General features: G+C 48.9%; 4 protein-coding genes across 4 annotated transcripts; 2 read left to right on the top strand and 2 right to left on the bottom strand.

Moving 5' to 3' along the window:
* Nucleotides 1–1,760: 1,760 nt before the first annotated feature.
* On the bottom strand, nucleotides 1,761–4,820 carry J4E86_011610 (uncharacterized protein; the record flags this gene model as incomplete). Its single annotated transcript, XM_051452101.1, has 1 exon — nucleotides 1,761–4,820. The coding sequence occupies one exon, from the start codon at nucleotides 4,818–4,820 to the stop codon at nucleotides 1,761–1,763; it is 3,060 nt and encodes a 1,019-aa protein (XP_051296714.1).
* An 853-nt stretch (nucleotides 4,821–5,673) lies between these two features.
* J4E86_011609 (uncharacterized protein) lies at nucleotides 5,674–6,671 on the bottom strand (the record flags this gene model as incomplete). Its single annotated transcript, XM_051452100.1, has 5 exons — nucleotides 5,674–5,695; nucleotides 5,744–5,832; nucleotides 5,893–6,123; nucleotides 6,174–6,191; nucleotides 6,462–6,671. 5 exons carry the CDS (start codon nucleotides 6,669–6,671, stop codon nucleotides 5,674–5,676), a joined length of 570 nt encoding a protein of 189 aa, XP_051296713.1.
* A 608-nt stretch (nucleotides 6,672–7,279) lies between these two features.
* J4E86_011608 (uncharacterized protein) lies at nucleotides 7,280–10,056 on the top strand (the record flags this gene model as incomplete). Its single annotated transcript, XM_051452099.1, has 2 exons — nucleotides 7,280–7,487; nucleotides 7,535–10,056. The coding sequence occupies 2 exons, from the start codon at nucleotides 7,280–7,282 to the stop codon at nucleotides 10,054–10,056; spliced, it is 2,730 nt and encodes a 909-aa protein (XP_051296712.1).
* A 1,056-nt stretch (nucleotides 10,057–11,112) lies between these two features.
* On the top strand, nucleotides 11,113–14,394 carry J4E86_011607 (putative NRPS-like protein biosynthetic cluster; the record flags this gene model as incomplete). Its single annotated transcript, XM_051452098.1, has 3 exons — nucleotides 11,113–11,363; nucleotides 11,425–11,744; nucleotides 11,813–14,394. 3 exons carry the CDS (start codon nucleotides 11,113–11,115, stop codon nucleotides 14,392–14,394), a joined length of 3,153 nt encoding a protein of 1,050 aa, XP_051296711.1.
* Between the last annotated feature and the right edge of the window lie 2,216 nt (nucleotides 14,395–16,610).

Genomic DNA, 16,610 nt, shown 5'->3' with positions numbered 1-16,610 from the left:
AGGCGGATACACGATGTACACGCGCACACCGGTAATGACATGTATGGTACTGGTGCTCATCAGGGCTGACGCCTCCAAGGGAAGAAGCGCACCACAGGACATGATCGAGGTGGTGTCGGTGGATGACCGGGTGAGCGTACTCGAAGTCTCATTCTCGCCCTGGAAAAGTCTGAGACAACGGTCTATTACAGGCGATCGGAATGTGAGCGTCGTCGCGTATGCGGCATAGTGTTGATCGTCTAGGTATTCCACAAGCGTTCGAGCTATACTCTCCCGACTCGCGTCACCTCTAAGAAACGGAGAGAAAGAGGAGCGGGTCTAGGCGGATATAATTGCGCTTCGTCGACCCAAGACTGGTGCTTCTCCAGGATCTTTCTCAGTGACCGCGGGTGTGGCCAACCAGCGCCTGTTTCGTACAGTGTCAATTCCGGAATGTCAGTGATTTTGGAGGCACCATAAACAGTAGCAGAACTCTGGACAGCGTTGCCATTCTCAACACTGAGGAGACTGATACGGCCAGGGATTATGAGATCTGCGAACTCTGCTGCACGAGCAGCTGGACATGACTGAAGCTCGCGGATGACAGGATCGAGAGTCCACAAATGAAGGGTGGTCGATGTCGCATTGGGGCTGCCCGACATCATCGGTATTGCGATTGTTGCGACTGCAAGAGGTGGATTGGTGTAGGCGCAAAGAATAAGAGTCGTTGGAGTGGAGTACGAGAGTTAGAGTGTCAATGTCTGTACGAAAGAAAAGCTTACACTAGCGTAGAAGCAAGTGCGCCCACCGCAAAAGAGTGAAAGTACTCCAGACTCTTGGCCTCAGCCACGCTCGCAAGTCGGCTTCCAAATCACCCATATATACGACTATACGTAGTCACAGCTTCAACGACGACATTCAAACTTGCATTACCGGCGCCTCGCTAGCATGTCTTAATTGACAACTATCCAACATAATAGTGAGAACACTCAAAGCAGCAATGCCGCACACGGTCTGGTGCCCAATGAACGCCACTGCCACTCTAGACATACCCGGACGGAAGGCGACACTTTTGCGAAAGCAGACCACGAATCTAAGTCTTGACTCAGCGATAGACACTACGAAGACATTGAGAAGACTATTTGCCTCCTCTATCACCCGGTCAGTCAGGACGCTTCGATATTCAATCGTCTCCTTGCTTTCCCTCTACGTCGCTCTCCTGTAGAGCTATAGCGAGCCATCAGATAACGTGTTGGATCAGGAACTGTATCGGAGACTTGAACTGGCGTTGCTAGTATGCTAAAGGATGCATAGGTCTTGATGGTGTGGCTAGTCTGGCTGTTCTCTTCCCGACCGGCGCGCTTGGTATATATTTGATTCTGTCGCACAATCTTCCACATACGACCATAGGACAATGAGAATTAGGCTTCCCGTCCGCTCAGCCATATACAAGCATTGTACCGGTGGATTAGTACCTAGGTGGGTGACCACTAGGGAATCCCCACTGTTGTATGTTTTTGGAAAAATCTTCTTTTTGCCTCGGGTCGGCGGTGTGCCAAACTGGTGGGGCCTATCGAACAAACCCCTTCCGACACCTTTTTTTACGTGCCTGCGTCCGCTAAGAGAAAGCAACGCGCAGAGACTAGATGCTACAAAAGGCGTAGAAGTCTTTTTTGAGCAGTTAGAACATCCCAAATCTCTTACAACCCGAAACAATTGTACAAGGGTGAACGCTACTACCACTAACAGATAAGCAAAGTAGATATGTAAGTGCAGACAAGTCAGATCAGACACACTGTCTCCTTTCTTGGTGAAAGCTTCTTCCACTTGCTCTTGTGAACGTGACCTAATCCAACACGCTCATACACTCTAGCGTGCTTCTCGCTCTGGCGCACAAGCATCACAGTGTACAACGGATACCCGAGTACATCTGGTACGTCTTCGTTTCCAAGGTACTGCGCTTCTGAGAGAACTACAGCTTTGACGCTCGTGTTGATCGCACCGAAATCGGCCTCGTCAATCCTGCCCACGCCTATTTTCACATCTTCAATACCGCCTTCCACATTCGCTAGACCTTTTTCGGAGTTGCCACCACCTTCCGACTTCTGGGCGCGGAGCCAATACTCCTGGCGTGTTGTGATGGTTTCTCCCAGTGTATCGGACTTGATATCGGTGTTCTCAAAGGTGACTCTGGATACGTCGTGGCTTTTGACGTAGGAAGTTCTTATTGTCCTCCAAGTTTGCTGATGGAGGATGAGCATTGCAGTTTGAGCGAAGATCACCAGCGTCCGGTCACCAAAGATTTGCGCAGGTAGGGGTCGAGGCTGTTCTGTTTTTGAGTTTGAAGACTCCCAGTCAGGTGGATCAAATCCATCCATGAATTCCTTTCGACCGAACAAGCCCACGGGCTCGAGAGAGGTGCCATTGACGTTATGTTTCCAAAGAGTGTGTTTTATGGGGCGAATACGCTCCTCAGCCGTAACTCTTCCCGAACATCGTGTCATCTTACGTGTCTCCTTATCCGTTCCGTCCGGATCGCGACGCAGAAGTATGCCCTTGCCATCTGACCATACTTCGTACGGCTTCGTGTATTCGATGAGAGTACGCGCGGGGGCGCTACTCACGGTGTCGGAGTCTGCTGCCCAGCCAAACGGAGACCAGCTAGGTGGGATTCGGTCGTCCTCATCGGCCTTGTCTCTTCGATGGGCCGGTCGACTAGTTTGCCAGAGTAATGCAACGTCCATGAAGTGGACTGGAAGTCCTTGCCAAAAGTGTCTCCCTAGATGCTCTTGGGTTCCCAAAACCTTAGAAACACCTCTAAAAGCACCCAGGATGTCCCCAGCATTGGTAATATCTCTTGAACTAAGGTCTTCGACTGCTGCAACGTAATCATACATGACGGACCGTCTATGCATACATATGCCACCATCTGCCCTCGAACTCAGACCTGCCCCTTCTAGTTTGTCTTTGGAAGGCGTTGAAGCAGCCATACGAGGCCAAGGGAACCTGACGGCGGAGATATCGCCATCCAGAGCATTTACATCCTCTCTCCAGATACCGCCTCTGCAATACCAAATTGCGCAGCCACCAGTGAAGACGAGGAGTCTCTTGGATAAGACTTTCTCCTGAAAAGTCCATGCTCTTGACTCCCACAATCGGATATCCCATTTGATGTTGACGGGTAGTGACATATTCGCTCCAGGGACGATTTCCTCGCTGATCTGCTCGAGCTCACCCCGGTCGCATCCTACTCCTCTCAAGCCAGAATCAGCATTTTTGCCATCAGCTGCAACGATCGTAAACTGCGCGTGGCTGTATATCGTATCCATGCGTTCAATGTTGAGCTTTTTGTCTGGGTCTCCTTCATCTTGGATTATGCACAGCTGATCGACCCATATGTAGTCCAAACCTACATTCTTCGTAACGTCGATCGCATCCCGAATGGTCTTTGGTATGCTAGACATCATGTCCTTAAGACCCCCGTCCCTGTACAAAATGTTCGACTCGTGCCCTCTCCTGAGCTTTGTCCTGTCAAGACACTCATCTCGGAAGGCCCAACTACCGTCCTGCTTTCTCCTTTTCCATTTTTTCTTTCCTACCGATTCCCGATCTGAAACAAGTGTCCAGCCCTCAAGCGATAGCGGCTTTCCCCACAGATAACTGAGTGCTGCATAGGGATATTTGGAGCCTTTCATGACTTCAAGGTACATCAGTTTCTTTACGCTCATCGTATTCACGTTTATAAGGCGAAAGATGGTCTTGTCGTCGGGTTTGACAGCGCTGCTCAATGGACTAGCGCATCCATCTTTACCACTGTGTTCCTGTCTGCACTCTTCGATGCAATGCTTGAAGAAGGGAATGTCGATACGTTTTTCTAACCTGTTTCCATACCAGAGTTGTTTTTCGAATTGTCGTGGCTCCTCAGTATTCTCGAACCGCAGACTGACGTGGGTAATCTCTTGCAACGGGGCCAATGCAGCCCCTCCGTGAGCATAAACACGAACGCTCAAAGCACCGGCTTTCTTCTCATTGCTGCGATACATTCTCAACATGAAGATACAGGGTAATCGCGCACGTGTCATGTTCTGGATGTTGGCGACCTGACGAGTAATGAACCGCAGTGCCGTAAACACCTCTCGTGCGTCCTTGTCCTCTATCCTCGAGAGTGGAACCATGTCCAGAGCTAGCTGCGCCGCTTCTACTGCCAGTGCTGCATCTTCCGTTATCGATTGATACATATCGCTGACATTGTTCATCTTCGTATCACGATCTTCGGCCTCCGAGAATAGCCTCTTGGCTTCATCCACTGCATGGTCAGAAGCACCCGAGCGGTCTGAAGTAAAGCCGAATGGCCATGAATCGTCGTCTTTGTACTTTGGGATCCATTCGGACATGCTCGTGTGCTCGTCGAATGTCTCGGGCAAGTGCTTCCGGATGTGTTCAGCCTTCAGCAGGTCGTGATCTTCTTGACATATACTCTTCTCCAACAGACTACATAGTCTGCAGATTCCGCTATTATCCAGTATCGTCTCCAAGTTCAGATATATGACGAAGGCGTCTTGCTTCGATTCGTTGTTGCCCTTTGATGAATCAGGCAAGCACTCGTCAAAAGGAATGCGCTTACACGCCGCGCAAAAATCCTTTTTACTCTGTACAAGCTTTTGCACGCCTCGTGCGACATAGTCTTTACCAGCGTCGACTACGTCTCTAGCGCGGTTTCTACGGCCTGGAGCTGACTTCTCTCCAGCGACAGGACCAGCCTCTTCTTGTGGGTTGATGTCCACAGACTCTTGAACAGAGCCTTGGAACATTAACCCAGACTGGCGCTTACGCGGAGGCATTCTTACGTCGTCAAAAGCTCGATTCAGTGTAGACAATCGTCGACTCCCGTGGAAATATCAGAGATTTATCTTCGGGCTAGAAAGCGTAAGCCAACATTACTATTGCGCATGTTCTAACCCGAACTAACCTCGATCACCGAGTATGAAGGCTCCCAATTTCCTCCAATCTTCCTGAATGGATCTGAGATATGATCACTTCTTGTATGTCGCGGTTTGCGCGAAGACTTTGAGTTAATTTCTCAAACCACGTTTGTTCGTCTGGGAGGAACGCGGGGATAAGAGTAAGCATTGTGCGAAACTTTGGGGGCCAAATGCGAGATGTTGAGGGGGGCTCACAGTCATCTACCGCCCGAAAAGGCTGCTGCTGCCAAAAGAATCTCAGCCATGCGAGGGGCTATTGTCTTGTGCAACCCATCAACCAATCATCGAATAGAACGGCTCTATGCTGCAGAAATCTGCGCACCGCTAGTTGTCAGGCAGACAGAATACTTGCTGGTCTACTTAGCGGTGAGGAAGGTGTCCAGCGAGTGTGGGTGGATGATCTCTCTCCAGTATCTTACGGGCCCACCGCATCTTTGTAAAACTTGCATTGCGCCTATGCAATGCGTTTCGTCCATCGCAGACTGTGAGTATAGTTGCGTCTCTATGCGTAAAATCGCTCCATTCTTTTGCATCGATCTTGGCTGGCGAGCAAAAGAAGTCACTTTCGTCTAAGCAAGAGTTTCTAATGATAGTGGCAAGGCTATTGCCTGGCTCGCTTTCTCAGTCGACCTCCATGTACTCCGTCTTATCGTTGAGTTCCCATCCTTCCGCAAAACACAAAGCAAGGAAATCTCCGTATTGCAGGAGTAGACTAGCGGTGGCATAGATCCAACCTATGAACTGATCGAAAACTCTGTGTAAGAGCCAGACAGTTGACCCACATCGCCGCCAAGATGAGAAGGTGGAAGATCTGATGTGAGCTACCAAAGAAGTCGAACTTGCCCGGAGCGAACCGTTCAGGAGGCCGGGTCTGCATTTGTTTATCAGTCCACATGTCTCTCCAAGTCTGGGAGTCAATGATCCTGCTTACTGCGAAGATAAGGGTACCGGTTGCGTACAACGAAAGCTCAATCAGGTACCACTTCATTCCCATGTAATCGAACATGTACTTAGAACCGTGCAGTCCGACGCCATGCAGCAGGGGAACGAAGGCTGACAGCCCGAAGAGGAAGAAGGCGACCACTCTCAGAGTGCGCCAGCGCAGGGTTCTGAACTTCGGTATTGAGATCAGAGCAACGCAGGCCGAGCCCGAGACGATGGTCTGAAAGAAATATCAGCATATCGCGGGACCATTCGCTCGAGGTGACTCACAATGACCCAGTGCAAGATCTAGTAGGTGGGTTGGCAGATGAAGAAGTAGTAAATCGCCGCAACGAATGTGCCAGCGATGATAACAGCAATCCCAGTCAGATCCATCACATGCCACAACTGTTCCACTTTATGCGAGTGGGGTTGCATCAGATAGTAGACAGCGCTGGAGAGCAGACAGAACTCGCAAGAGAAGAAGGAGATAGTGAACATGACATAGTCCGCCGGTAGAACGCCGTAGTACTAGGGCTCGGCCAGAATCCGCATGTAAATGTATGCGACAGGCCATACCAGTATCGCGCCAATCAAATGGGTGTATATGTTGCAGGTCTCGTTGTGTAGGTACGTAAGGCTGAGGAAGATGGCCTTGTAGTCGGGCTTTTCTGGACGATAGCCGGTATAGATGAACTCGTTATCGCGTGACCACTCTTGGATCTCCTGGTAGGTGAGGAGCTTGGGCCGTCTTGAGGATTGAACGTTGTCCTTCTCTATGGTGCCCATATCGGCGGCTGGCGAGCGTCGTTTCTCAAGGCGAACTCACGTCGGGTACCTATTCTGTGTGCTCAGAAGTGCAGTGGTGCGAGGACGTTTGGCAAGGTGCGCAGCCAAATGAATCAGGTTGAAGATGATCGTGGTCGACTGAGAAGAGTGCGTCTTTGACTCAGACTGGGGCCGGGTCCTGGTCTTGGTCCGGGCTGGTCATAGAAGTTCTACTTTGGTGTGCGGATGATGGAGATAGTGTGTAGGAGAAATGCTCGTAGCCATCTCGCACCAGATATTAAACGGGATATCCATAACGGCACCGATACCCCTCTACCTGATTGCAAACGCTGATGCGTTCAATGTGCAAACAACAGGTGACGGGTGACACCAAGTCTGGCTTGAAATAATGTCGCATTATGCAATTGCTGCATGAACGCTATTACTTTTTAGCAAGTAAGTAGAGATCAAGATGGCCGTTCGTGGAGGATACGACACGCGTTGTGGGAAGCTTTGGAAGTGACGAGTGAAGAGTGACGCGTTGGCTCGAGGTTGGGCAACGCGCACGGGCGGGCGTCAACCCCGCCGAGGTCAACACCAATGGACTCGCGACTGTTCAGCGCGCCATCATGGCCACTCTACATCGCGAGCGCGTCGAACACGCGTTGAACGAGCTGCTGGTCCGCATCGTGCCCGAAGACCCTAATGAGAACGAGGACGAGGCCAACCAGCGCTTCGAAGATGCCTACGAGTTCGCGCTCGACGAGCTCACGACTGCGGGCGATGCTTCACTCGTTCCCGACGTCCAGCACATCGCCAGCCTCATAGACCGCAAAGGTAAGTGCAGCGAGGTGATTCACGTGTCTTTCGCTAACATGTGACAGTCTCGGGCCCCAACAATGACCAGCGCAAGAGCGCGCGTCTGCATAACCTTCTCTCGCGCCTTGAGACCCAGAGCGTCCTGGACCAGAAATGGCGCATGCTCTACTTTCTCTACAACCTCTCCGACAACGCCGAAGCACCGCATGAGCCGCCGCCCGCCCAGAATACCCGCAGCTTCTCGCGCGAACCCACGACGCCTTCCAAGCGCCAGAGTGTAGCAGCCTCGTCGCACGCCATCCAAGACGCCTTTGCAAAGCCCGGCCTCGCCCAGCTGCCTGTCAATGCCGGATCGCCCAAAGCACCGACATCTACACGTCCAGCTTCGATAGCTGAGAAGCCGGAGAAGCGCAGACGGCCTGACACCGCCAAGGAGCAGCAGCAAGCCAATGGTGGACATGTGGAAAAGGCAGAGACGGGGCCCTCGGAGCCAACTTTGCTGCGGGAGTTGCCTTTCACGTTACAGGGCTATTCATCGACGAACCTCGCATTCCCCTCGTCGACCGCCCTCAAGCTTCCCACCACCCTCCCGGTACCTATTGTTAGCCTCCTACACACCCTCGCTGAACCCGCCATACTGTACAAAGGCTTGGCCGAATTCGTCGAGGCGAGCGATGGCGGCCTGATCGAGCAAAGCTTCCGCGCAGCTCTAGCCAAGGAGCTGAGAGCATACCTGGGCCTGGTCGCGACCTTGGAAGGACAAATCAAGAGAGCGCTGGCACAGCTGAACGAGGCATCAACACCTCAGGGCGTTAGCAAGGCCGGCGTCACCCTCAAGCGATGCGTCATCTGGATAAGAGAACCGACCATGGGCTTGCGCTTGATGAGCCTGATGGTCGAAGAATCGAAGAGCAAGAAGGGCGGCGAGCTGATTGCCCTCATACATTCCTTCTCCCTCAACCACGGCGACCCGTACGTCATGAACTTTGCCGAGCGCCTTCTCTCCGATGTCACGCGACCCTTCTACGACATGCTCCGGCAATGGGTCTACGACGGCGAGCTCGCAGATCCCTTTGGCGAGTTCTTTGTCTCAGAACAGAGTGAGGATGACATCCTCGAGGCGAACGGCAACGAGGGCAAAGGTGGCGCGACGAGTGTCTGGGAAGACAAATACAGACTGAATGACAAGATGGTCCCGACCATCGTTACCGACGACTTTGCCAAGAAGGTCTTCCTCATCGGCAAAACCCTGAACTTCATTCGCTATGGCTGTGGAGACGCAGCATGGGTCGACACATACTCCAAGGAAGCCTCAAAGGAGCTGCAGTACGGCGACACTGCAAATCTCGAGCGCTCCATCGGAGATGCATACAAGACCACCATGGCTCGTCTCATCGACCTGATGGGCAACAAGTTCAAGTTGTTCGACCATCTGCAGGCCCTCAAGCAGTACATGTTGCTAGGCGCTGGCGACTTCATTGCCGTCCTGATGGAATCACTCTCCTCCAACCTCGATCGACCAGCCAACACGCAATACCGCCACACCCTCACTGCCCAACTCGAACATGCCGTTCGCAACTCAAACGCCCAATTTGACACCTCAGATGTACTGCGCCGACTCGACTCACGCATGCTGGAGCTATCGCATGGTGAGATCGGATGGGATGTCTTTACGCTTGAATATAAGATTGATGCGCCCGTCGATGTCATTGTCACTCCATTCGGTTCCAAGCAATACCTCAAAGTTTTCAACTTCCTATGGCGCGTCAAGCGCGTCGAGTTCGCTCTCGGCTCAACATGGCGCAGATGCATGACTGGTGCGCGTGGTGTTCTCGGCACCGTAGCCGATAAACTCGGCGCGGATTGGAAGAAAGCACGCTGCGCAATGGCTGAGATGGTTCATTTTGTCAACCAGTTGCAACACTACATCCTCTTCGAAGTCATAGAGTCATCATGGATCGATCTACAGAGAGCGCTCAACAAGCCGGAGAGCACGCTGGATGACATGATTGAAGCGCATGCGATATACCTCAACAACATCACGCGCAAAGGTCTTCTCGGAAGCTCTAGTATCGACTTTACAGGGCAGCTCCATGAGTTGCTGAAGACGATGCTGGCATACAAGGATGCGGTGGATGGCTTGTACTCATTCTCAGTCGCTGAGTTCACGCGCCGGCAGGAGCACGCGGCCAAGATCGAGACACGTACAGCAGCAGGTCGGTGGGGTCTCTCTGAGAAAGACCGCTCATCTTCAGATCCCTTCGCTCCCTCACACTCCCGCGCGGCTTCTCGCCAGGACGAATCGCCTTTCCCACCCCCGCTCCTCAAGATCGGCATGACTGGTTCGGCCGAAGATGATGTTCTACCAGCGCTCCAAAAGCGTTTGAGTCAGTTGACGGAAGATTTCCGAGCAAGAATCAGCATCTTGCTCGGAGACTTGGTACATTCGCCTGACGGTGAACTGAAGATGCTGGCTGTCAACATTAACTTCAACGATGTCTACAAGCCGGAGCGAAGACGTAGGAAGGGTTCGCAGAGGCGAGAGAAGGAAAAGGAAACACCAAGGGTTGCACCTGCCGCTGGATGAGGTGATGCATAAGACGGCGTTCGATGCTCTATTTGATACCCGACTACTTGATACCATCCGTAATACGATCTTTCTGTGGAAAGCAGTTTCGGCAGTTTCTTGCGCAAAGCGTGATGCAATGGAATATCAATATCCTAAGCGGATGAGCCCTGGCTGGGCTTACTGAAGCGCATAGGTGGGTCGACGAGGATGTAGGGACATATCCGATAGCGCGCATGTGTCGCTCGGATCTAACACAGGTGGGGTTGCGCCATCATAGCGCTTAGTCAAGCTTCGTGGCGCTCATCGGGCCGTTCCTTCTTGATGCTTATGCTTGAATGCGCCGAGTCTAAAGTTCGATGTACGAAGACAGTAAATGTCTCACAACCGTTCGTACAAGTATCTTGCTTGTCCTGGGAGTGTAATACATGCCCTGAGTGGTAGCCGCCAGCATCCGACCTTCATGGCACGCTCAATAATCATAACGCTCGCTCGGCCGAGGTGATGGGCACAGGGATCTCCATGACTGCGTCATCCATACACAACAACTTCGCGCACTACAACTAATCTTAACCCTTCGTGATGACGCGTAGCATCTTACAGAAGATATTAATCACTTGCAGCGACTAGATCGAATCGGCCTCCGTCCATATAACGGAACAGACTCTTCATGGATGATTCTAACGAGCCGCCCCCCTGCTGTATGTTGCGCAACTTTCATGCCTCATGCTCCACTGCGATTGTTCGGACAACGTTCGGCATGGCGACAGGACATCCTTCCGGTGAAACATCACCGCATTTCGTGGCCGCGCTCTTCGCTGGCATAAGCTTTCGATCTTACCCGCTAGCGTCCGCCGAAGTATATCTAGCTCGTAGTCCCTCAGAAAAGAAGACATCAATCTCACTTGGAACCAAAGGCCGATCTTATTATCACTCAAAGTTATCCGAATCAACCCTCACGTATATCACCCATCGATACACGCTATCTCACCGTTCGCTGCCTGTCGAACCCCGTCCTGGAACCAACGCTTAAAACATCGTACCATCCACATTCGGCATCGATATATAATCTTAGCCATGGCAACAACACATCAAAAGCAGCATACAGGAGGACAGCAAAATACCGTTGCCGATTACATCGACTCTGCAGCTCAGGCTGTTCCTAACTCAACATGGGCTATAGTCCCGCGTTCAAGCAGCAGCCTGGACGAAGGATGGCACCACGTCACATTCGCCGATCTTGCGCGTGCAGTGAACAACATGTCGCGATGGATTGAGCGAACCTGCGGTGTTGCCGAAAAGGTGGGCCAGACAATCGGCTACATGGGGTGAGTGGGCAATCTTATCTGCTTGTTGGTCATCGATATTGCTTACTTACGCATTGCATAGCGCGAACGATCTACGGTATCTTGTGGTGCTAGCAGCATGTCTGAAGACAGGATATGTACCGCTATTCACATCGCCCCGAAACTCGCTCGACGGTCAGAAGTCACTCGTGGAGAAGACAAACTGCACCATCTTCTTGACCACAGTCGATATGATGCCGCAGGTCCAGGCAATCAAAGGGGCGGTGCCTAGTCTCATGATTTACGAGGCGCCCACTACCAAAGAGCTGCTTGATCTAAGTCTTCTCATGGAGAATTACCCTGGCAGACAGAATCGTGACGTGACCGCTCATAGCTTGATCTTGCACACTTCGGGTTCAACGGGTACGTATTCTATCATCTCATTTGAGTTTGCTCTCCATGTCGTCCCGGTCCACTGACAGCAACTTCAGGTCTCCCGAAGCCTATTTATGAGACTGTCGGCGGTTTGAATACGTTGTATGAACAAGCGCACCTCAGTCCGGAAGATGGACATGAACAAACCAGCAAGCCTTTCCTAGCAGATCCACGCCCCATGCTTGCTGCCGCACCCTTTTTTCATGGCATGGGGGTAATCGTAATGCTGCGATCTATCATGTCCCGTGGCACCATCGTACGATTACCAGCGGACAAGCCTCTGAGTGCAGGCTTGGTCATCGACGTGATCGAGGCGGTAAAACCTTTTTGTGGTATCTTCCCACCATCGGTACTGGAGGATATTGCTGCAACGCCCAAAGGTATCGAGACAATGGGGAAGCTCAAGTACGTCTTCTTTGGCGGTGCGCCTCTCGGTCCAGGGGCTGGTGACAAGCTTTGTCAAGTGACGAACTTGATGACAACTCTTGGCAGTACAGAAGCCATGTTCATAAGCACCCTCCTCCCATCCAAGCCAGAAGAGTGGGGCTACTTTCATTGGGGTGCTGCTGCGGGTGTCGTCATGGAGCCTGCTGGTGACGACTTGCACGAAATGGTCATCAAACCCAAAGACACGAGATACCAGGCGGTTTTCCATACCTTTCCAGAGATCACCGAATGGCGCACCAAGGATCTGTTCAGTCGCCATCCATCGAAGCCTCATCTGTGGAAGTACAGTGGAAGGCGAGACGACATTATCGTTTTGAGCAATGGCGAAAAGTTCAACCCTGTAAGCACGGAGAAGCTGCTCGAGTCGCATCCGTGGGTGAAGGGCGCCCTAGTCGTTGGCTCAGGCAAGTTTCAGGCCGGCCTACTCATCGAACCAGAGTGGTCACGAGCCGGCACGCAAGACCCCTCCGCCTTGATCGATCACATCTGGCCGATGGTAGAGCAAGCGAATCGTGAAGCGCCCGCGCACGCCCGGATCTATCAGACGAAGGTCGCCGTTGCGAAAGACCAGAAGCCTTTCATCCGCGCCGGCAAGGGCTCAACCATACGTCTCCAAACCGTTGCCGCGTTCAAAGACGAGATTGAAGCCTTGTATGCGGATGAAGGGTACTCCAGCGACCCGAACCAGAATGCTGATGGCGATGTTGCATTGGAAAGCAAAATTCGTGCTGTCTTCACACGCAATCTTGCCTCATTCCATGACGACGTGGCAGACGATGTCGAGATATTCAGCCTGGGTGTCGATTCTCTTGATGTGCTCGCACTCACCAACGCGCTCAACAAGGCCGTCCGTGGTGCCGAAGTGACCTCATCGATGATCTACAGCAATCCTTCGGTCAAGCAGATGGCTGCGGCGTTATCTCAGACTGTGAGCAACTCGTCCGTGCAGGCAAGCTTGCCGCCGACCCGAGAGGAAAAACTCAGCGCAATGGTCAGGAAGTACACCAAGAATATGGTCAGACCGAAGAGCACGACTAATGTGGTTCCTCGTCCACGAAAGCAAACTGTGATTCTTACTGGCTCAACGGGTAGTTTGGGCAGTCACATGTTGGAGCAACTACTTCGAAACCCAGAGGTCGAGAGAGTCTATTGCCTAAACCGTTCGGACAACGCCGAAGTACGACAGAAGGAGTCCTTCAACCGCTATCACGACCCAAACGCCGACTTCGGCAAGGCTGAGTTCCTCAAGACAGACTTCAGTGCCGACAACTTCGGTCTTTCAGACGCTACATACGAGCGTCTTCTGTCCACTGCTACATCATTCATCCACGCAGCTTGGTCCGTCGACTTCAACCTGTCTCTCGAATCCTACGAGGCCACACACGTAGCAGGCACCTACCGCGCCATAAACTTCGCGTCTGCCTCGCTTCACAAGACACCCATCATCTTCATCTCCTCGATCGCCAGTGTGAGCGACTGGAAAAACATCGTGCAAGACGGATCCGCCGTCCCAGAATCCATCGCCACGCTCTTCGACAGCGCAATCACGATACCCCAGGGCTACAGCGAGTCCAAATATGTCGCATCTGAGATCCTAGCCACGGCCTCGCATCGCTTGGGCATTAAGACGGCCATCGTGCGTGCGGGACAGCTTGCAGGACCAAGCACTGACGCGGGCGGTGCGGCGTGGAACCGCCACGAGTGGCTGCCGACTATAGTCCACACAAGCAAGGTCTTGAAGAAGCTGCCGCGGACGTTGGGTAATATGGATCGAGTGGACTGGGTGCCCATGGATGTTGCAGCTGGAGCCGTCATCGACATCGCCAACGCTACCATCTCAGAACCCGAGCCTGTGCAGGTGTACCATCTAGTCAACCCGCACACCACTAGTTGGGACAAGCTGTACCCTGTTATTCGAGACTTCTACACCCAGGACAACAAGGATAACATGGAGGTTGTAGAATACAACGACTGGGTCGATGAGTTGGGTCGTATACCGCAGACGAAGGAGAATGCAGAGCGTGTCCCTGGGCTCAAGTTGTTGGACTTCTACCAGAGTCTCAGACCGGAATCGATTGGATTGCCGGCGTTGGATACGAGGAGGACGGAATCTGTGAGCGTTACTTTGCGTGAGGGGAGAGCCGTGGATGCGGAGGTGATTAGGAAGTGGTTGGAGCAATGGACATTTTGAGGGAAGAGTCGGAGTCTAAACCTTTCCCATCGCTTGCCTAAGAAGTACTTAGTGCCGCTAAGCTGGCCATTCGTGACAAGCGGCTTGGCTGGCGACAGGGGTGATTGTCGATGTTAAGCTGCGTCGCACGCGCCTTTCCTCCCATCTTACTTCTAATCGAACAAACCCTTAATGCACCGTCTTCCAAATACGTGAACATAGCTTCAAGGCTAAAACACACCAGTCTACAAAACCGCGTCCGTGAAGACCTATTCTATCGACTACGGTGGAACGTCTTAGCTTCTCTAAACGACATCAAAATCCGGACAGAATCTCTTAATGCAACAACTAATGTCTAGCTCTTTAACTATTACCTAGCTAATAAATCTATCGCTAATCTATTGTTTAGTTGCATTAACGCGGTAATTAGTACTAGCTACTAGAATAGAGTAGATGTACTTTGCGAAGAATATAAATAGTATAAGTTACTACCTACTTAGACTATTAATAACGTAGATAGTACTTCTATTACGCTAGAGTAACTTATTAAGAAAGTGCACGCATATATAGACCTACACGTAGAAGCGCTAAAGTAGAGTAAGAGTATGTTTAATAGAAAGCTAAGCGTAGTAACTAAGAGTAGTATTATAAGTATTACTATTAGCGATAGTAATAGACCTAATCTATCTTCTAATATTAGCTTTTTTATCTAGAAAGTATAGGCAATATATGTTAATTAGATTATACGTTTTAGTACCTAATTTCTTATAGAGAGATATTATAGTATTATAATAGATAGATTTTAGAATATATAACTATAGTAGTTAAAGTACTATAAATAGTTACGCAGGAAAATAAAAATACTTTTTCTTTTAATACCTAGTAAAAAGAGGAACAAAGATATATAAGATAGAGCTAGATATAAATATTATAAAAAGTAATTATAATATCTTTAACTATTCTCTTATATCTTTAGTTATTATTCGATTAAGAGTGTTAATTAAAGTAAGATTTAGACTTAAATATAATCTAGTTATAATATATAATTTAAGTTATAGATTTTTAAAGATAAGAAGTATTTAATAAATAGTAGACTAGAAATATTATAGCTATAAAGCTAGTATATAAGAAAGTAAAGTCTTCTACTAGTAAACTAAAATAATATTAAGTAAGAAGGTTTACTAAATTCTAAAAGTAAATAAGTAAAAGCTTAGAGCTTTAATATTATAATTTAATAAAAAGTAATAGCTTCTATATATTTAAATAGCTATAAAGCTATATTTAAACTAAGTATATAATAAATAAGTCTATATAATAAGTAAGAATCTATATTAATATATCTATTAGCTAAAGACTACTAAACAAATATTACTTCTAGTATTATACCTACAATACTTATACTAAATACCTTATAGAGAAACTTTTATTTTTTTTATTTTAATAGTATAATAATTCTTTTATATCTTATAAAAAAACTAGAATATATATAAAGTAGCTTTTTTATAAGTTATTATAGTAAGTATTAGGTTCTATAGAGAAAGCGATTGAAGAACAAGAAAACAATTTAGTTAAGTATTAGTAAGATAGTAAGGTAATAAAACTAGTAAGAGATTAGTTTTATTTATATAAACGCTAAGAAGACTTATAAATTATTTAACGTGCTAGCGCAGCGTTTAGTATTAGATTTAAGCTACTTACGTTTTTAATCTTTAAAGTTCTAATTATTATTATTATAGAAATATAAAGAATAGAAGAAGCGTACTTTTACTAAAAGAAATTTTAGTATATATATTCTAACTATAAAGCTTTAAAATATATTACTTTATTAGTTATAAGCTAATAAGCGTATATAATTATATTATAATTCTCTTATAGAGTATTTAGTATTAATAGAATAGCTTCTTAGCTAGCCTAAAAAATTTAGAAGCTTTAACTATCTTAAAAGTAGTAGCGCTAAAGCTCTAAGCCTTAGCTTACTTAATACTATACCTCTAAAAGTAGGTAAAACCTTTAGTTATATATTTTTTAGAGTACTAGTAATAGTTCTTACCTCTTTAGAATTAGTAGCTTTTTAAGCTATAAGTGTTACTACTTAAGATTTAGATTTCTACTTAATAATTAGATTCTATAGAGAATCTATCTTTAATTACTTATCTAACTCTACTAAAAGAGAAGTTCTATTAATATTAATAATTATATAATACAGACTAGTCTAATTAAAGTACTTCATATTATAA

Source organism: Alternaria arbusti (genome assembly GCF_024043155.1).
Source record: "Alternaria arbusti strain BMP 1465 chromosome Unknown scaffold_38, whole genome shotgun sequence".
NCBI lineage: Eukaryota > Fungi > Ascomycota > Dothideomycetes > Pleosporales > Pleosporaceae > Alternaria > Alternaria arbusti.
Note: the sequence above shows the minus strand (reverse complement) of the source record. Positions and strands in the feature narration are given on the sequence as shown.